At 32.2% G+C, this 22,532-nt stretch overlaps 2 protein-coding genes across 3 annotated transcripts; both read right to left on the bottom strand.

Annotated features, from left to right (window-relative positions):
* Nucleotides 1-276: 276 nt before the first annotated feature.
* LOC105636020 (heat shock 70 kDa protein, mitochondrial) lies at nucleotides 277-3,699 on the bottom strand. The gene is made up of 6 exons (XM_012219185.4): nucleotides 3,489-3,699; nucleotides 2,816-2,892; nucleotides 2,652-2,730; nucleotides 2,002-2,568; nucleotides 1,300-1,920; nucleotides 277-1,142 (listed from the first exon to the last, which is right to left on the bottom strand). The coding sequence occupies exons 1-6, from the start codon at nucleotides 3,561-3,563 to the stop codon at nucleotides 519-521; spliced, it is 2,043 nt and encodes a 680-aa protein (XP_012074575.1). The 5' UTR covers nucleotides 3,564-3,699; the 3' UTR covers nucleotides 277-518.
* Nucleotides 3,700-5,993: 2,294 nt separating this feature from the next.
* On the bottom strand, nucleotides 5,994-10,126 carry LOC105636021 (Magnesium transporter CorA-like family protein). Of its 2 annotated transcripts, none has more exons than XM_089723451.1 (6): nucleotides 9,550-10,126; nucleotides 8,996-9,431; nucleotides 8,429-8,677; nucleotides 7,495-7,574; nucleotides 6,773-7,037; nucleotides 5,994-6,676 (listed from the first exon to the last, which is right to left on the bottom strand). In XM_089723451.1, exons 2-6 carry the CDS (start codon nucleotides 9,177-9,179, stop codon nucleotides 6,411-6,413), a joined length of 1,044 nt encoding a protein of 347 aa, XP_089579577.1. In that variant the 5' UTR covers nucleotides 9,180-9,431; nucleotides 9,550-10,126; the 3' UTR covers nucleotides 5,994-6,410. The 2 variants fall into 2 exon arrangements, with proteins under 2 accessions (XP_089579577.1, XP_012074577.1); XM_012219187.4 differs by having other exon boundaries at nucleotides 8,429-9,431; nucleotides 9,550-9,845; nucleotides 9,971-10,123.
* Between the last annotated feature and the right edge of the window lie 12,406 nt (nucleotides 10,127-22,532).

The following is a 22,532-nucleotide window of genomic DNA, read 5'->3' as shown; positions in this document are numbered from 1 at the left end:
ACAAAAAACAGTTAAAACCGAACCGAGTTAGTTTCATTTGTACATAGTCGAATTTTACATCAGTTTTGTATTAATTCAGTTTGATACTCTGTTCATTCACAAATTAAGCAATTACAAATTATTTTAATCACCCCCAGTGCATAAGCTTACAGAGGCTTAACCTGCAACTGTCATAAAATATAAACACAGCTTGTAGGCTTATTATGAAGCTTATAACGTTCATTCACATTACAGAAGCAAACCGTATGACAATTTTAATCCACTCAGAAACAATCATTTCAGGAAAATTTGGTTTGGTTATTGATATACTGAGATGGGGTTCACCCTCCAAATGCAGTTTTTTTTTTTTTTTAAATGAACAAAACAACTTCCTAGTACATTCAGCCTCCACTGTTTAGATACAAAACCGCTAGAAAATATATAACCTAACGAGAACGTAAAAATTCAGAAAATTCATGTTCAGATGTTGTTCAAAGTCCAATCGAGCAAAACTAACAATGTTATTATCAGCTAACCACTCACTTCTTCACTTCCTCATATTCTGCCTCGGGAGTCTGGTCGCCGCCTTGTGAACCACCAGATGCACCACCATCACCACTTCCCTTAGACATGTGTTCTCCAATCTTTGACACAGCTTTGTTTGCAGCATCAAGCTTAGATTTAATCTCTTCAATATTTTCTCCACCTATTGCCTTCCTCAAGTCTGCAACTGCATCCTCAATCTCCTTGGCAATTTCGGAAGGGATCTTGTCCCTATATTCATTCAAACTCTTCTCAATGCTGTAAATAGTGGTGTCTGCACTATTTTTAATATCAATCAATGCCTTCCTCTCTTGATCTTTCTGGGCAAATAGCTCAGCCTCCTTGACCATCTTCTCAATCTCATCTTCTGAGAGACCGCCAGATGAACGGATGGTGATCTGTTGCTCTTTTCCAGTCGATTTGTCTTTTGCAGAAACAGTGACGATACCATTGGCATCTATATCAAATGTTACCTCAATTTGAGGCATACCCCTTGGAGCTGGTGGAATACCTACTAGCTCAAACTCTCCCAAAAGCTTGTTGTCTGATGCCATTTCACGCTCACCTTGGAGCACCTTAATACCCACTTGGGTCTGGTTATCAGCAGCTGTAGAGAAGACCTAAGGTCAAAGAAACAACAGTCAGATGCTTGAACAGATCAAATCAACACTATAACATTTAGCTATAGAACAGATCAAACAACACTATAATAACAGTTAGCTCAAAAATGGTGCCTAAGCAACAACAGATGCTACCCACGCTATGATAAACCCTTACCTGACTCTTCTTGGTAGGGATTGTGGTGTTCCTGTTGATCAACCTAGTGAATATCCCACCGAGAGTCTCAATACCAAGAGAGAGAGGAGTGACATCCAGAAGAAGCAACTCTTTAACATCTCCACGAAGAATACCACCCTGGATTGCAGCTCCTAAAGCAACTGCCTCATCAGGATTTACTCCTTTGCTAGGGCTCTTCCCAAAGATCTCTGACACTATATCTTGAACCTTGGGAACACGGGTCATTCCTCCTACAAGAAGCACCTCATCCACATCTTTGGTGGATATGCCAGCATCCTTCAAACAGTTCTTGCATGGGTCTCTGGTCCTCTCGATCAAGTGATTTACCAAAGCTTCAAACTTAGATCTAGTTAATGTAATGTTGAGATGCTTTGCACCTGATGCATCAGCTGTTATAAATGGCAAGTTAATCTCAGTTTGGGCTGTTGATGAAAGCTCTATCTTAGCCTTCTCTGCTGCTTCACGAAGCCTCTGCAGAGCTAGCCTGTCCTTTGTTAGATCAATTCCTTCGGTTCTCTTGAATTCACTCACTAAGAACTCCAGCAGAGCATTGTCAAAGTCCTCTCCTCCCAAAAATGTATCACCATTGGTTGCTTTCACCTAAATGAGAACCATTAATTAAATTTCCAAAATGAACAAAAAACAAAACCAATCTAAATAATTGAAGGGTTAAGTACATACCTCAAAAACACCATTAGAGATCTCCAAAATCGAAACGTCAAATGTTCCACCTCCAAGATCAAAAACTGCAATTAAGCCCTCCTTGTTGTTCATACCATATGAAAGTGCAGCAGCAGTGGGCTCATTAATGATCCTCTGCACGTCAAGACCAGCAATTCTCCCTGCATCCTTTGTTGCTTGTCTTTGAGCATCATTGAAATAGGCAGGAACAGTGATCACAGCTTTTGTAACTGTCTTTCCAAGGTAAGACTCTGCAGTTTCTTTCATCTTGGTCAAAATAAAAGCACCAATTTGACTGGGGGAATACTGTTGTCCATTGGCCTCAACCCATGCATCCCCATTTGGTGCCCGTACTATCTTGAATGGAACCATTTTCATCTCTTTCTGAGTCTGAGGATCATCAAACTTCCTACCGATTAAACGCTTTGTTCCAAAAACAGTATTGGTAGGATTGGTCACAGCTTGACGTTTTGCTGGAGTACCCACAAGTAGCTCTCCCTTCTGATTGAAGGCAACCACTGAAGGTGTGGTCCTAGATCCTTCAGAATTTTCAATGACTTTGGGATTCTGTAAATAATTTCAAAAACATCAGTAACACCATAGAATAGGAAATCACAGTAAATCTAACTGAAAACATAAATTATTCTTACCTTTCCCTCCATGACAGCAACACATGAATTGGTGGTACCCAAGTCGATACCGATAACATCATTGCCCGCAGGCTTTGAACTATACATATGAGAAAATACCAAAGGTTTCAACAACTCAATGCATAAATTTCCCTTTCTACAAAATGACCAAAATCCTACATTACCTGAAGGCTCTTGAAAAACTTGCCCACTTGTTTCCCAAATTTGAAGGGTTCCATGATGGTTTCGCATTGCTAGAGAACTGCATAATAGATGAAGCCACCACAATTAATTAGCTAATCATCGTCATAACATATGACACTACAACAAACATTCATAAAACAAATTTTTAGCATGTAAAAAAGTTCATTTCCTAAAATAAAAGGGCAGCTGCATTCTCACAAAGAACCACCAATCCCTGACAATCACTCATCACTCAATGACCAAAAAAAGCAAATAACAGCTTAAACACTAACAAAGCCTCATTCAACACTCAATAAACAAGCACACCACACCTGAAGATACACGGCAAACTATATCAGCAATATAGTTCCTTTCCACCTTAGTAATTCAAGGTTAGAAAAAAAAGAACCCTGTGATAATCAATGTAGTTTCACTGAATGGATTGATCAGCAATTTTTTATCATCCAGAAAACGGAACAAAAAAAAAATCCAAAAAGCAACTCAGATCACCGAAACTACAAAATACTAAATTAGCATACTAAACCAGTAAAATCATATTCAAGTCAGTGATACTATCAAAAAACATAAGAAAATACAACTTTCAAAGACCCATCAAAAAGCTAAAGATAAAGCGGAGAGATCTAAACACAACATGAGAAAGAAATAAAATCATACACATTTATAAGCAGAAATAGGAGCGGAGGCGACGTCGCGGCGCCTCAACGTGCGGATGAGAGCAGCGGCGGCCATCGGTGGATCTCAAAGCGTATGCGAGAGAAAGGGATAGACAGAAATGTTGGCTTCTTAATCGGAGGTTAGTAGGGTTTAGGGTTTTTGCAGGCTGTGCTTTATGAGGCGGAAACGGGCTTTCTAGCTGAAGATAGAAGATTCTAGATGCCAATGGCTAAACCTAACAGTACCGCTATTCATGGGTCTTACAAAGCCCATGGCTTAAACGATGTTGTTTTAAAGGTTGAAATCTAAACGTCGACGTTTGTTGAGGTGTATGTTCTTTGGTGCTATCCGGTTGAGAAATGGACACGTTGTTCTCAGTTCTAGAGTTTCTTGTATCATGCATAGTATAAGGCTTAAATTTAACAGTTGGATTTGATACCTAAATTTGTGCTAAACATTTAATTTAATCATTAAATTAAATAAAATTTAGAACATTAATTTTGAGATTATAATCAATTTACTTCTTTTCAAAAAATTTTAATAAAATACTAAATGTTTTTATTGTTTTAAAATATCTTAAAAGGAAAAATTAAATATTTTATTTTATCTTACTAAAAAAAAAGTAAATTGATTGTTAACTAAAAATTCATGTCCTAAATTTATTTAAAAATAAAAACTAAATAGGACATCTGATAGATATGTTAAGATCAAATTAAGCACTTATCATTTTCTTTATTACAACTCTTTTTCCTTTTTGTTAAAAAAAAAAAAAAAATCTTTTTCTTTATCTTTTTTTATGGATTTCTTGGAGAATATAGGTTTCCCCTTACTGGATGCATCCATAGTTTAATTGTTTAAACCTTCTTGAGCCAAAAATCTGGAGTTATAATTTGAAAATTATTTATATGCATTATACTATTTTCTTTTTTTTTTAATTAGCAGAAAATGAAGTTATAGGATTTATTAGTTATGTTACTGGTTGTCGATAAAAATATGAATTTATTAATAATATTAAAATTTCAAACATTATAAATAACTATGCGAATAATAAGATTCTGCTATTGTAGATTAGACGTTGAACTTACAATCATAACCAATGAAATTTATTGATCTTTTAAGAAATTCTGTCTTTTATTAAATAATACAATTAATAATTAATATAGATGAAAAGTATAATTCATTATCAAATTATTACAAATATCAGACGTATAACTTACTATCATAATAAATTATATTAATTTTTTTTTGTTTGAAAGTAATATTAACAAAATACATAAATTTTCGAAATATAATTATTAATCATTTATATAATTTGGAATACAAAATAACTTCTCTGTATATTTTTCCATTTTATATTGTTTCTCATCGAAGATAAATTATTTCTTAGTTACTATCATTCCCGGTTGACGGGGATGAGATGAGAGATTAATTCTTTTTTAGTGAGAAAGTGATTATGTTGAAAGTCTTCTTTTAAAATGTCAACTTAATTCTGTAATTATCACGATATTATCTAGTACGTTTCAACCACTAGATTAAATTATTTTATATTAAAATGGGTTACGCTTATTTTTTTAAAATGAAAAATGGACTACTTTTTAGTACATGTAGGATACCTATAAATTTTTTTATTTGTTTTGCAATATCTACAGAATAATAAAAGTTGAAAGGCTCATGAAAATGCTATGTAGGCATTTCCTACACCAACCATTTGTATGGCCACATTAAGTTTGCCTTGATGCTTTCTTTAATCCATTTTCCAGTTTGACATATTAAATTCTATTCAAAAGGAAGTTGAAATAACTAATTAAGACAAAAAGAAAAACTTGAAATTTTTTCAATTATATTAATTTGTTTAACTAAATAAACCAAATCATTCAAATTGAAATATTACTTCTAATCAATTTTTTTCCAAAAAAAAAAAAAAAAAAAAAAAAGCTTAAGCAATAATTAATTGTCTAATTAAGTAAATGAGTGATAAATTATGGTATTTTCTATGGAATGAAATATTTTTATTTTTGGAGGGAATGGATTTGACCAGGATAGTTATATATGCACTTACCACTAGATTATACATTAATGTGGAAGGTTGATCTTCTATCCTTCATGATAGATGTACTTCATTTTTTTATTTACAAAAAAACACTAAAATACAATAAAATAAACAATCATGTCCAATATATAAAACATATAGTGCCTTTCACTTCTCATCATCAAGTGAAAGTAGTTCTCTAAAAATAAATTTAATTAAATTACATAAAAAAATCATTTAATGATATCCTAAAAAAAACTTTTGATACACCATAATTAATATAATATAATATAATCAAATGTATTTTTATTAAACATTATGTTAAAATACATGTAAGTATATATCAATATATTCTGTGATGGGATATACCAAAATAGTTTTGGAGGATGACACAATTAACAAATAAGTAAACAAAACGAACAAAGGGACTAACTAACATCTACCAACAGAAAAACCAGATTTCACAACCACTTGGATGATGAAATCATGAGGGCTATTAATGTACATATATTCAGAAAGATACATGTTATTTCCTGTACAATGTGTCAAAAAGATTCCAAAAAATAAAATAAAAAAAATCCGTAAATTACAAGTAAAAAAAACAAGAATCAGTGGAAGAAAAGGCTCACCTCTTATCCATTCTGGGAACAAATATGTAAAGCACATCAATTTCAGAAGCAAGGGTCAGTGATATCACTGGCAATTATATATATGAGAAGGCAGATGCCATTCATGAACCGGTCAAATGGTATCGATTCGAGGACTGAGATGAGAAGTTTCTCATAGGACTTGAGTACATGTTAAGGACACAAGATAAATTTCTGTAACTGAAGACAAATCAAGGTGAATTCTGTACTATAATGGTGTTGTTAGGCTATAGTTTATAACTCAGATCAAATTCGAAGGTAACTCCCTCTTTCGTTTTCTCCACTGCTACGGGTTTTATATATAAATGACTTCCTGTTAGGGGACCAGCTTCTTTTTAAAGACCTCATCCTCCACCAATCAAATAAACGAGCATAAAGTGAAGGGAAAAGGAAGCAACAAAGCAGCAGAATTAGCATTGCCAGGCACAGAATCATTACATTTTTGAAACCGTCTTTCAATGCTGGGTCTTTTTGCCCTGTCCATGGAACTCCTCCCACATTCATGCCAAATACTGTCAAGAATGTCCAGAAACAGTGTATTAGATGCTTCTCAAAATCATGCTCAACAGATTTTAACTGCTGCAATGTAAGCATAAGAAACATTTTACCTCCGGTAATTATAGACAATGGAAGGAAAACAATTGAAAGGAACGACAGATAATACAGTTTTCTGTTTATTTGCTCAGACTGCCAGCTATCTAGACCAGCCTGAATTGCGGTGATACGATTTGCAATAAACCCCACATTCTCTTTTAGCCTCCTCAACTGTCCAATTAGCTCTTCGAGGGCATTTATGTCTTCATTTGCAAACCATCTTTTCAAAGAACATTTTTCTTTTACCCGAGGGAATACCTGTTCCCCATATGCAATCACCTAAGTTCAGTTCAAATACAAGGTTTTAGTGCATTTATTTCAGTTTCATACTTTTGAAAGCCAAATGAAATTAAAACGAAAAAAAGATCCACCTATCCACTTGTATTCCTTAAAATGATAAAAAGAATATCAAGGCTAAGAACTTATCTGGTATAAAGCAGTCACAGTGATATTGATGAAAGTTTAGGGGGCTAAAAAACTTTATGGACATTATGAATGGTGAAGTGCTCTAAAGTCTAAACTCCATGATATGGAGATTTTAAAATAATTGCAGTCTATTGATCGAAGGCTTCAAGCTTCATAGATTCTGCTGTTCTGTTTCTGGACTTGGATTCGCATATTAACTACTCAAACAGTCAATTATGGTTGATTATCAAGCAATTAAATTTTGAATAAACTCCTTTTCCTATATTTATGTTCCTTATTAGGACATGATCATATTACGCAGAGAAACTACCTGCAGCAGACGCTGCAGATTGAGATGCATTTTGGGGAATCTTCTATCATCTAGCATTTGTTTCTTCAAAGTAAAACCGCCTGCAATGCATTACACAAACAATGTTTAGCATCAACTCAGAAGTTGAAAATAGAACATGAATAAGCAAACAGCGAGCAACATTAACTAGAGAGAGAGAGAGAGTAGCAACCGTATATGCTAATGCTAAAAGCATAAACCAGTGTCTGATCAAGCTTTCTTTCAAACCAATTATAGTTTCAGCTAATCTGTTGTCCCAAAATATCTTATAAGCTTCCAAGCTGACTAGTTATTACTAGGCATTAAAAGTATTACATAGGTGTGTAGATAATATCGGAATGTGACAGACTATAGTTATTCTATTTTGTAGAGAGAATAATCTATCTGACCTGTAGACCATTTACAATGTTTATACATAAGAAAGGCAAAAATTCTTATGGCAAGGCTTCGCAATCAAATGCTGTGTATAAATATCTATCATTAGTTTTTCTTTTGTAAATTATCAGAAACCTGTTAAACTAAAGAATAACTTTACTTAGAATGAAAATACCCATAGCGGTAACACAGATGAGAAACAGTTAGGTTCTTAGTTCTCTATTTCAAGCATGTACATAAGAAGCAGACATTAAAACTTGTACTAGCTCAAAATCTATGAATTTCTTATAACTCTTTACTTGTTCTGCCAATTCTCAACAGGAATGGCTGAACATAATATGCTACGTTTTCCCAAAATAATACACCAACAATTCTTGCAGACCAATAAAAAATAAAAGCCACTTTACTGCTCTGAGAAAATAGCATGGGTAATTTCAGCATAAAAGGAGTGTACAGTTTTAACTATTGTCAGAACCACTAATACTCTAATCAATGAGAATAAAAAAGCAGAGCAAAATGTAGAAGGAAAATTTGGTTGTACCTTTGTCAAGTTCAATCTCCACAGAGTCTAGCTCCATCTCGAGTTTAGTCACAATATCTTGAAGGTGATCAACGTGTGTGTCGAGAATATGAACGATAAGATTAGAGACGGATCTTGGAACTGGATTATCAGCCTCGTCCGAATGATTCATTGTTAGTAAGAACTCAAGAACATGTTCCTTAATCACAATTCCACTACGTTCATTTTGCTCATCTCTGAGGTAAGGGGAAGTCTCCACACTAGGAATCTCTGAGAGTAAAGATTGAGCCGTTGGTGAAAAACCTAATCTTGGAACACGGCCTAATGACACAGTAATTACTGAATTCTCAGTAACTCTAGCAGCTAATCTAAATGTAAAATCACTAGAAGCAGGACCAGGAGAATTAACTCTAAACACTAATGCCCCATCAACATGACCACAATAAGGGCCATTGCCAACTAGTGACAAAATGTCTTGGAGTTTCAAAGGAGGGCAAAGCACATCAATGAGGCATTGAGCAGACATTGAAAGTTTGTGATTACTTTTTGGAAGTTCTACATGGTACCAACAGAATTCATTGTCTTTACCTTCTGCGAGATCCCACTCCTTGTTGTAATATTTTCCATAGCCATCAAATATATAGGCTTTCTGTCTCACAATGCCCGGAAAACGGGACCTATAGAATGGAGGAACAATGAGAGGGGTCTCCCCAGAGGTTTCTCTGTCCGTTTCCTCTCCTTCCCTACCTGAATCTTCCTTGGCTAGATCCATAATTTTACAGCTTTTCTTGTTTTTTGATAATCCAACCAATAATTAGTCAATCCCAATTGGTTATCTCCTAACTTAACTTTGCAAAGAAACGAATTTGATAATAAGATCAAATTCTGCGTCAAAAGTTTCCTTCCTATTTCTCCAGAATCACAGTTCGGCCAAGAAAAGAACCAAACTTCAACTAATTTTGAAATAAGCCGTTAATCCTCACCCAGAAACTTCCAAGATTCCAAATTCACCATTCATAAATCCCTGAAAGCATACAAAAAATAAAGTATGAAGTTCAATCTTTCTTTCAGCTTAACATGAAATGAGAAATTAAACAAAGCCAAAGCAGAAGGACACCAATTAACAAAACAAATTGTCTTACCTCATTAAAAGCCTGTAATAAGCAACACCCAGATCAAGAAATTAGCCACAACCACCAACGACCAACAAATGAGACCAGACAATAAAAACCCAGAAACCTACTTGAGGCATTTGTTGTCAATAGGAAGCCTGGAGGGTTAACGGCCAGACAGACAATGTTGAATTGTTCAAAACATAATTAATATTAAATTCTTCAAGATTTGAAGAATTTTTCGAAATAGGAAATCGTCCGTAGAATACAAAGATGTGAACAGGCATGACAAAGGCAACGTGCATTTGCAGTTTCTGAGAAACTTCCTATCCAAAATATAATAAAATTAAGAAAAGGCAGTGTATCTGTCTTCCCAAAAATAAAAATTCAGGATAGTAATGGTCACGTTCTCGGTAAACAACATCATAAAAAAAGATTCAAGAATTATTACCAGCAGTTAAATACTCGATAATAATGTATCAATCGATTCTTGTTCTTCAATTTAAATTTGTAGGTGGTGAGTGAAAGAGAGAAAGGAGGCTAGAGAAATGGCGCTCGTGTTGGTGCTACATTTTAGGAGTTGTTGTATTTGTTTATCCATTGGAATTGGATTTGAGAACTATAAATAGGAACAGTAATTCTGGTGGCGTAAAGTAATTTCCTTGAGTAAAAATCATAGGCCAGAGGAATACTTTGTTTCAACTTTCAAGCTCTATTATTTGAGGTTGACTTTAAATTGGTTTTTGGATTTATGTATAAAAACTACCAACTAATCTCGACCTCTCAACTAAAATGGTAAGTCTTATCTTACCAATTATATTATGATTTATATGGCAAAAAAAAGGAAATACTTGCCTACCTACCATAAAAAAAATATATATAATCTGCACGTAATTGAAAATGTAAAAAACCATCACTTACTACTGCTGGAGGGGATTTTAGTCGTAAAAAAAAAAAAAAATTCATGAATACGTTAACCCATAATATTTTTTAAGAAAATATATAAGTCATGATTATGAAAAGTAGAAAGACTAAGGCTGTATTTGACAACTACTTTTTAAGTAGTTTTTTAGTGTTTTGATGGGTCAAAACATTAAACGTTGTATTGTTTGGTAACATATCACTTGAACTAACTTTTAGAGATTAATGTAGCGTTTTGTAAAAAATTAACTCATGTTACGTTTAGCTTTTAGCATATTATGAAAAGCTAATCAAATAACTAACAGTTACATGCTGTTAAAACAGTTAACAACTATCAAAACTACAGTTAATTTTGCCACATAGACCCTAAATGCATAAATCCATTCATGCACTTTTTGCAAAAAAAATTGTGGCAGTTTTCCTTTTGTTCTGATCCTTTGAAGCTTCAATTATAATTATGGAGTACTTATTAAATGCTTCAATTTTGTAACATCATGTATAATATTAGATTAATAATTATTATTTACTATTTAAATTATTTATTTAAGTTTTTAAAAAATGTGTTTTCTCTCTGCATCATGGGTATTCTCTTAAAAAAAATTTGCAGACAGTTGTAGCTATTGTCTAATTTAATTTCACCAAACATATCTCTCCATTAAATTTAAATATATTACTACTTTATTTAATCAATTTCTTTAAATTGATTTAAAAAAATAAATAACTTACTTTAACTCATTTAGGATAAAACTTCAAACTTCATTAATTCATCAAAGTCTTGGATATAATAATAAAATCAATATCATTTAGAAGTGAGTTCCAAACCTTTAAATTAGAAATTAAATAAGCCATTGTTGCTAAAAGCATGAGCATATATTATTTGCTTGTTTACTACTAACACATTCGACATCAACTGCATCCTTCAACGGTTCTGCCACCATTGGAGACGCAACGTCTCATTGATTTAGCCGCTCTGATTTTGACAGTGTTCGACAATGGCTTTTTAAATAACTTTTTAAGTTTCATCTTTTTTATAACTAGAATCAGCGGTTTTGAAATAAAAATTATATAATATAATATTAAATAAGGTATATAATGTATATATTAAATATAGTAATATATACATATCATATAGTAATATATACATACTATGGTCATATAACATAATATGGTAATACTTGATGGATACTAAATAAAGTATATATTAAATATGGTAAGAATATAATATTTTTAAAGATTAAATTTTATTGGTTGAAAAAATAAATGTAATTTAATTTTGATTAATCATATTATACTATATAAGGTACATATTAAATACGGTAATAACATAATATGTTTAATTATTATTTTTAATAAATCTTTAATTTGAGTGATTATAATTATTTCAGAAGAGAAATTTATTCCAAAAAAATAAATGTAATTTATTATTTTTTATTAAGGAATATATTATAAGATTTATTATTTGATTGAAAATATAAAATAAAACTCACTAGATATATACATATTATACCATAGTATAATATCACCTATGTACCAAATCAATTAAAATAAAAAATTTTTTAAAAATTATTACTATTTTTTTCAGTGTACATGATCATAAATACCATCATTTCAAAAAAAAATTAATATAGACTATCAAACTAATACTAGGGAAATGCCACAATTTCACATGGCCTTAAAAGTAAATACATTTAACATTGAACCCAAGTCAATACTTGTTTAACAAATTCTCGTCAAATCTTATTAACTTTTATAATATTAATTACTTAACTTATTCGAATTCTAGAAAATTATTAGGTATTTTATAATTTAATTTCAATAAATACATCTGTCCATTAAATATAATTTTTTTACCACTTTATTTACTAATTAATTCTTTATAATTCACTTAAAAATCTTAATTATGCATCTAATTTAAACCTTAAGAAAATATACAACTTAGGCTCCATTTGTTTCCGTAAAATAACTTGGAGAAAAATAACTTGTTAAAAAATATTTTCTTTGAAAAATATTTTTCAAATAACTTATTTTCAGTTGTTTGGTTGTAATATTGAAAACTAGTTAAAAATATTAAAATTTTTATCTCATAAGACCATAAAAAAATATTAATAATAATAGAAATTTTGTAATTTAAAAATTTTATTCTTAAATCTGAAAAGAATGCAAAAAAAAAAAAGTAAATTATGAAAGCCGCCGATGGTCGGTGGTAAATGGTAACTGGTGGTAGTGACTATAATGATTAATAAATTAAAAAATATGGATTTATAAAATTTGCTAATATTTTACTCCCTCGAAAATGAAAAGTTGTTTTCTTAAAAAATAATTTAATTTTTCTTTGACCAAGAAAATATTTTCCATTCACTTATTTTCCTAAACTCCCCAAATAATGAAAATTATAGAAAATATTTTTCTGCAAATTATTTTACGGAAACAATTGGAGCGTTAATCTATTTACTTTATGCATAAGTAACTTATATCCCACTCGCCTAAGGATAATTACATGTATAACTTACGAAGCAAGAAACATGCATATATAAAAAGTAGAAACCCTACCCCAGTTTTCCCTTTCACATCGCAAATTTTCAGTCTATATATCTCCCTGCATCAGATTTTACAGGCATGGCAACCTCTACAAGCATTATGTTCATGGTGGTTTCTGCTTGCTATTGCATGACGACACTGATACCTATGCTCGATCTCTCATGGTTCACATGGGGAAACTCTTTCAAATTTATCAGTTATATTTTGCGGGTTCGTGCAATGGGTTGGTGTGTTTCTCGCATGAAAATTGCAATTATATATACATATGGAATCCGATTATAAAAGAAAGTGTTGTTGTTCCGAAACCCAAATTAACAACCGGGGGGGGGGGGGGGGGTTGGGGGAAAGATTTATGGATTTGGATTTTGGCAAGAAACTGATCAGTACAAGGTCATACAAGTTACATAAGATATTAGTACAGGTTATCAGCGCATGATGTGGAAGTTTGAGATTTACAGCTTAGGATGTGATGAAGAATGGAGAAACATAAAATATGTTCCTATTCTTTATCAAATGATGGAATTGATGGAACAAGATATGATGATCCCTTTTAAAGGTTACCTTCATTGTTTTGTTAAGGGCACTTTTTATTATGGAGAGAAGAAAATACGCATTATTGCTTTTAATATAAGCAGTGAGCAACTTCAATGGATGGAGCAGAAGCAGCAGAGCTTATGCTTGAGAGCGTTCAATAATTGGTTAACAGTAATTCATAAGGTAGCAGGTGATTCCTTTGAGATATGGGTAATGAAGAATTACAAGGTTGAGCAATCTTGGTGTAAATTTGCAAGCATTCCATTGCCGATAAGAGATGGATTATCTATTTCAAATCAATTGGTTGTTACAGAAAATACAAATTTGTGTAGATACATATCATCGAATAGTCAATTTGTTCCAAGTTTTGTTTCTCCCAAAGTTCTTATCAAGGCCATGCGTAGTTAATACCATTGTTGCTGCTTTCTCTTTTCTTTCCTTTACAAGATTTTGATTGAATGTGTTTTACTTCTGTTTTGTAATTGATGTTTCAGTTCATGTAGCAATTACAATTCCTAATAATAATAGACTTAATCGTTATGAAAAGCTTGAACTTTTTGATTTTTTTTTATTTTGCCAAATCTTTTAATTTTGTCTATTAATACAATATACTTAATTTTTACTGTCAATTCTGTCATCCATCGAGAACTCAATTGGATGCAGTCAAGTGATGCAGCTACAAGAGTGAACGGTCAAGAGAGATGTATGTAAAGTTAAATTTTTTTGGACGGTTGAGATAGATGAATGATGTGACATATATTATATAATTATTTAGAATAAGTAACTTTCATGTCAGCTTCTTAGGCGATTAGAAGGTATAACATTTGCTTTTATTGTTAATCTAAATCGAAGTTCATACATATTTATGTGATAAATTGTTTTAGAGGTACGCTAACGTGATAGCATGTATATTTGAGGTACGATAAATGAAATTAAGCAAGAGTCCATTAGTAGTAAAGCTATACCAAATTATTTCAAGCATGTGGTAAGACAGAAAGAAAATTGTCTCAACAATACAATTTGTTCCAACTTAGAGATTTTAAAAGCAATGATGAACGCCTAAAGGATAGCTAAGTGGATGTGTGAGCTTGTGTGTTCTGGGACAAACTAAAGATCAAATAAGCAACAAACTAATGGACTCTTGACAGAGGTTATAATTGACAATGAAAAATATATATGAAGTAATAGTGGATAAAATTTACATTTCAAAAAAAAAAAATTATAAAATTAAAAATATTGGCTAGATTTGCCAAAAACGGGAAGCTTTTTTCAGTGATTCAGTCATAATAATAATAATAATAATAATCAAAATATAATTTAGTGGTATAAGTGCATATTTGATATCACAATATCTATTTAGGTTGCAAGTCTCCTCCCCGTGATAGTCAATAATAATAATGATAATCACCATTAAAAAAAAATTGCATTTGGTTTGTAGTTTTCTCAATTATTCAGTGTCAATTGCTTAATACTAGAGCCTCTCTTTTATTCTCCAACGGCCATTTTTGTTATACCTTGGCCTTTTAACTCTTTTTTGGTTTTCTTCTGTTATGTCTATACTGTTGATATGGAAAATAATATAATCTTATAATTAAATTAAGGTTCACAATCTCCTAAGGGTGAGATGAGATGACAGAGATCTCTTCTCCCTTAATCAGAAGTTTTGAATTTGAGTCTTAGGTATAAAGTCCCTTTCAACACTCGAGAGAAAGCATTTCGACCCTTTATGGGCTTGTCTGACGCAAATCTAAATTAGTCAACCCAGTAAATTTTGAAAACCAGATGATTAAAATAAAAAATAAGGTTTACAAGTCATCTAAATTTGTACCTTAAGTATTAATTATATAAAATATTTTTTTATAAAAAAATTTATAACATCATCTGATGAGCTTTAGTATCCTGCATTGCTAAATTTTGGTATTACAGCTGTTCAAAAACTGCTGGATTCAAAACTAGATTTTTTTTTTTTAGCAACATAAATTTATTTTATTAATTATATGTACAAAAAAAAATTCATAAATTCAAGGATCTACCTCCAAACAATAAGGTTTCTTACTACATCCAACCTATCTCCTATATATAAGTAAACACACTCTGAAACTTCAACATACAATCTGGATCATGAATTGGCAGAGTGAAATCATTCTCAAGTTTCCAAAGAGGCCAATACATATATAAAATAATTCAAAAGTAAATAAATCAACAAGTGCAATTATTTCCTACAAGTAATTTATTCTATAAAAAAATAAATGCAATTTATTGTTATTTATTAGAAGATATTATATAAACTTATGTTATAAGATAAAAGATAACAGATGAACTAAGGTTTTTCCCAATATATTTCAGTTGCTACTATACAACACTTTAAATAGAGAGAGCAGTTACAATATGATAACTATACAACCTGTAATATTTAGCTATAGAAACGATTAATCCTTATCTTATCACTTAGGACTTAATACTCCCCCGCAAGATTGTGGTTCCACAATGAACACCAATCTTGTATCGATTTGTAACAAATATTGACCTTGGCAATGCTTTTATCAACAAATCTGCCAATTGGTCCTTAGAAGAAACATGAGCAATTCTAATCTTGCCTCTTTGAACTAAATCATGCACAAAGTGTATATCAATCTCGATGTGCTTCATCTTGGAATGATAAACCGGATTTTGACAAGCATATGTGGCTGAAACATTATCACAATATAATACTGGACAAGAAATAGAACTATTCGAACAACCCAACTCAACCAACAATGATTGTACCTAAACCATTTCTGATGTTGCCGATGCCACTGCTCTATATTCAGCTTCGGTTGATGACCGTGCTATTGAGTTTTGCTTCCTAGAAGACCAAGAAATAGGTACAGATCCCAAATACAAAACAAATCCAGTTGTAGACATTCTATCAATCGGATCACCTGCCCAATCGGCATCCGAAAAGGCATGAAATTGCAAAGAAGTTTGAGGAGACACAAGAATCCCATGATCAATTGTAGACTTCAAATATCTCATCAGACGTTTGAGGGCCTCCCAATGTTTAGTAGTGGGTTTCTGCATAAATTGGGATAATTTATTGACTGAATAACATATATCCGGGCGTGTCCAAGTCAAATACTGCAAAGCTCCCACCAATTTCCGAAAACCTGTACCATCAACAATGAACTTATCATCATCATTTTTAACCAATATAGTTGTCGTGACAATAGGTGTTCTAACCGGCCTTGAACCATCCATTTTCGCTGCAAGTAAAAGCCGATTCATATAATGATGTTGTGATAAGAAAAGTCCATCTTTGCACCGATGGATATCAATCCCCAAAAAGAAATGTAAGGGCTGTGGCTCCTTAAGTGAAAACTTAGAAGCAAGTTCTTTCTCAAATAACCGAATAAAGCTTGGACTATTTCCTGTGAGAAGTAAATCATCAACATAGACTAAGAAATAGCAAACTCCATCGTTACAATACAAAAACAAAGAATGATCACATTTGGATTGAATAAACCTAAAATCCAAAACACACTTTCATAAAGCTTGATACCAAGCTCGTGGAGCTTATCGAAGTCCATACAAAGCCTTCACCAATTTACAAACATGATTTGGCTTAGAATTATCAACAAATCCGGGTGGCTGTCTCATATAAACATCTTCCTGTAAAGGCCCATTAAGAAAGGCATTATTAACATCTAATTGTCTGATTTCCCACCTTTTTGTCACTGCAAGTGTAAGAATAACCCGAATTGTTGCTGGCTTTAAAACAGGACTAAACGTTTCTTCAAAATCCACCCCCGGTCTCTGACTGTAACCCTTTGCAACCAAGCGCGCTTTATACTTTGCAATACTCCCATCTGGATTCTTTTTCAACCGAAAGATCCATTTGTAACCCACCAAATTTTGATTCCTGTCAGGAGGCACTAATAACCAAGTTCCATTAGAGATTAACGCATTATATTCATCAGACATAGCAGCACGCCACTCATTATGATTTAAAGCTTGCGAAACACATGTTGGTTCAATAGCAACAGGTAAAGGATATTTAGTGACTAGATTAAGACGTTTAGGCTTGAAAATATTATTTTGGGATCTAGTTCTCATAGGGTGCATTCACGCAACAGGATTGGAAACAGAAACAGGATCTGATACAACTTGCAATGGGACAGGATTAGACTCGATTAACTCAGACTCTGGAACAGCTACTTCGACTAGAACAGAAAGTGAAGCAGCTACGTTATTTGGAGAATGAGTGATAGCTAAACCAGAAGATAACAAGTCAGTAGAAGAAGTGTCATTATTAGAAGAGTAAAACGGAACAGTCTATACAGGAGGAGCATAATTGATAATAGAAAGATCATACCAAGAATTGACAGGGGCTGTAGCATTCTCCAGTTTATCTTGACCTGGAAAAATCATTTCACAAAACTGCACATGTCTAGAAACATAAAGTCTACCACTATTATAATCATAACAAAGATAAGCACTCTGGTTTGAAGAGTATCCCAAAAAGATACAAGGTTTAGACTTTATATCAAATTTATTTTTGGCATAAGGTCGAAGACACGGGTAGCATAAACAACCAAAAACCCTCAAACTATTATAATTTGGATGTTGACCAAGAAGCTTATAATAAGGCGACAAATAACCAAAAATTGGAGTTGGGAGTCTATTAATTAAATATGCTGCAGTTTTAAAAGCATAAGACCAGTATGTTTTCGGCAAAGAGGCTGAATGAAGAAGAGTAAGCCCAGTTTCAACCAAATGTCTATGCCGACGTTCTGTTGCCCCATTATGTTGAGGAGTGTGAGGTGGTGTTAGAAGATGAGAAATACCATTATTTTGAAAAATTGATCCCAAAGCAGTATATTCACCTCCCCCATCAGTATAAATAGACACAATTTTAGTGGAAAACTTATTCTCAACAAGCTTTTGAAACATGGGAAAGATTGTAGAAACATCAGACTTGAATTTTAAAGGAAACAACCAAATATATTTCGTAAAATGGTCAACAAAAATAACATAATATTTGAACCCATCAACATATTCAACAGGAGCAGGACCCCACAAGTCTGAATATAATAACTCTAAAGGACGAGAATTTTTTAAAAACGACGTCCCAAACGTGAGTCTATGACTCTTATTACATTGACAAAAATCACAATTAAATCTTTCACTAAGAGAAAGAGGCAAACTGAATTTAGACAAAATATAACTTGAGATTTTCTTGGACGGATGACCCAGACGATTATGCCAAAACAACGAAGATGCACGAACACTAACACAAGCTTGAGGACTAGAAGCCAATCGGTCTTTAGACAAAGACGACAGACGATACAAGGAATCCTTAATTCGCCCTTTTGTTATGATCTCCCCCCGTGACCAGATCCTTCACAAGAAAACAATCAAAGAAAAATTCAATGGACACATTATTCTGTAAACAAAACTCAGAGACAGATATTAGATTCTCTCTAGTTTTAGGAACACACAACACATTAGTAAGAGAGCATGTCTTTGAAGGAAAAGAAAGACACTGTGAACCAACATGTGTAATACGCAAACTTGATCCATCAGTCAAATGAAGCTCATCAAGGCCATCATATGGAGCATGAAGTGAGAGATTCTGTAAATCATTAGTGACATGATGAGTTGCCCCAGTATCAAGAACCCAGCTGTTGTCAGGAGAAGCAGAAGAAGTAACTGAATTTGCCCGTGGTTGAGGAAAATTGTTCTTGAAAAAATTCTTTGCCTTAAAGCATTGTTTTGCTGAGTGACCAGGTCGATCACAAATTTGGCAAGGAATCTTCGACCGACCACTATTGTTCATCTGTCGACCTTGAGAGTCAAGAGGAAAGTTAGACTTATCAACAGGAGTATCGTTCTTTCGAAAAGAAGATCCTTTCCGAACAGAATTTACAGTAACTGGCACCACTTCAAAAGTTAGATCAGTGCGTTTGAGATACAACTCATGTGCAAGAAGCTTGTCTTCTAATTCTTCAAACGAGATTACAGAATCACGAGCACGCACAACCGCTGCTATTTCCTTAAACTCAGGTCCAATTCCATTGAGCACATAAATAACTAAATCAATAGCAGATACTGGACTTCCACAAAGAGATAAATCATCAGAGACAACTTTAACCATCTGCAAATACTCAGAAACTGACCTGGATTCCCTTTTAAAATGAGATAATTTTTCACAAAGAGAGATGATTCTAGTCACAGATTTGTTTGCAAAGGAACTTTGAATCCGATCCCAGGCATCGGCAGAGTTATCGGCCGAATTAACCACATGCATAGCAGAAAAACTTGTAGCACTTATAATGGCAGCCAAAATCAATTGATCTTGACACACCCTGAACTCATAATTAGAATTCGGTACCTCCTTCCCATCTTTCTATATAACCAAAGGAGGAGGAGAAATCTTTCGCTCAACATACCCAATCAAACCATAACCCCTAAGGACAGGAACCACCTGAGCACGCTAGGAAGGATAATTTTGGGATGTTAACTTTAAAGGAAACTGAGAAGAATTGAATGAAATCAAGGTACGGCCAGAAGAGTGGGTAATATTTGGAACATTCGATGATGAAGCCATGAAATCTAGCAATAGAGTCGAATGAAAAGATAAAAGGGGAAAAAAAACAGAGATCTAATCTTGGATGATTAGAAATGTATAAGAAAAAAAAAACCGTAGTTTTTACGGCTCTGATACCATAAAAGATAACAGATGAACTAAGGTTTTTCCCAATATATTTCAGTTGCTACTATACAACACTTTAAATAGAGAGAGCAGTTACAATATGATAACTATACAAACTGTAATACTTAGCTATAGAAACGGCTAATCCTTATCTTATCACTTAGGACTTAATGTAAGAAACCATATAATACATTAAAAGCATTTTTTTTTTCCTTAAAAAAAGCAATCATAAAATTAATTGTATGCTCATAGACTTTAGTAAAAATAAAAAAAAAAATTATAAATCATGCTCTAAAATAATATTTAATAATTATTATTATAATAGTGAATATGGATTTTGATATTTTAGTAATATAAATAGTTTATGATATTATATTATATATAAAAAAATTAAGTTAAATTTAAATTGTAATAAGAAAATTTAAATTAATTGATAAATAACTTTATTTTCATGAAAATTTGGTAGTCAAATTATAATAATATTTTATTATTATAAATATATTATTTCTTTAACAAGTTTATTGATTATTGAATTTTTATTTTATTTTATTATTTCATAAAATGTTCTTTTTTCTATTTTCTGAGTACTATAATATTATAATTTATAATAATAAATTAGATATATAAATTAAGTTACATTTACTTGCAACATCTAAAAATCAATGAATACAAACAACATTTTACCCATGTTTGACAAAATTAGTACAGTTATAAATAAATAAATAAAAATAAAACATTCCTTTTAATTTAGTAAATTAATTCATTACGCCATTGGCCTAAGGAGAATTCTATGAATACGTTGCCATTTTAAGATTAGCCACTCCTCCTCTTCTTTCTTTAACCCAGATAGACTCTAGTTTCCTCATTCCGATTGTAAATAATCTCTGCCTCTGATCATTGACAACCATGGTAACCTCTATGAGAAGCAACGAACACAAGAGCAGAGAAATTTGTTCGACTTGCCATTACAGAAATTTGAACGGCTACCTTTATTGTAAAATGCTGATAAAAGCTCAAGTTCAATTTGATCTATTTGAACTCACATTTTAAGTCTCCAGCTTGACTCCTTAAAAAATTTAAGCTCCAGCTCAATTCAAGTTTAGATCACTTATATTATCTTAAAGTTTGAGCTTGATAAACGCTCGTTAAAAAAATTTGATCAATTCAAGTTTATATTAATAACAATAATAATAATTACCATTCAGAAAGACTACATTTGGATTTTAATTTTTCTAATCATTTCAGTTTTGAGTTGCTTGATGCTATAGCCAGAGATACTTAATCGGATGGCTTTTGTTAAAAATAGTTAATCGGATAGCCTTTGTTAAAAATACATATTCTTGGATTATACTTATTTAGATAGAATCCATGGCTGTACTCATGAACCAAACCAATTAAAATAGAGATTTTTTTAAAAAATTGTTTATACTTTATCATTTTTTTCCCTTTTGTTTTTTTTTTTTTTTTTTTTGAAACAGCAAAGAAAATAAGATTTTATTAGTGAAGATTAAGAGAAAGGGTAGGAAAAACTCCACAACACCAAGAACTACACCCAAGCCATCAGGTTTCCCCTTGCACCCATTGAACTTAAACCTGGAGTGCAGAGAAAAAAAACCTACACCTTACAAGAACCATACAAAAACAGTGCAGAAAGTAAAAAGCCAAAAGCATGTGGCCTAAGATTAAAGATTCAACCTCAATCTACTTTTTCATGATAAATGAAAAGAGATTGACAAAATGCGGTAGAAACAAGAACAATCCAAGCTATTACAGAGTTAAAGCCAAGCTAAAAAAATATTTTCCTCACCAACGCTTTTCTTAGTCAAACAATCTGCAAATGAGTTTTAGAATCCGTTAACGTGAGTAAAGCTGAAGCGGGCTAGAGAAGATAATTAATTACTAATTAATGAATATATCTCTCCATTAAATTTCAATTTATTACTACTTTATTTACTAATTAATTCTTTTTTTTAATTCACTAGAGACTTTTATATCCGAAATAATACTGCGGGTTACACAACATGAGTGACCTTCCGGTTGGCTCACCAAACCAGACCACTAACTAATTGATAATAATTAATTCTTTATAATTCACTTAAAAATCTTAATTATGCATCTAAATTTAAACCTTAGAAAAATATACAACTTAATCTGTTTACTTTATACATTAAAAAACTACATAAAATTTCCTTTTAATTTAGTAAATTAATTTAAATCTTCCAGTCGCATAAGGAGAATAACTATACCTTAAGAAGCAAGAAACATATATATATATATACAGTAGAAGCCCCGGTTTTCCCTTTCACATTGCAAATTTGCAATCTACGTA

The sequence above is a fragment of the Jatropha curcas genome, chromosome 6 (assembly GCF_041381405.1).
Source record: "Jatropha curcas cultivar XTBG-Jc1 chromosome 6, XTBG_Jcur_1.0, whole genome shotgun sequence".
NCBI lineage: Eukaryota > Viridiplantae > Streptophyta > Magnoliopsida > Malpighiales > Euphorbiaceae > Jatropha > Jatropha curcas.
Note: the sequence above shows the minus strand (reverse complement) of the source record. Positions and strands in the feature narration are given on the sequence as shown.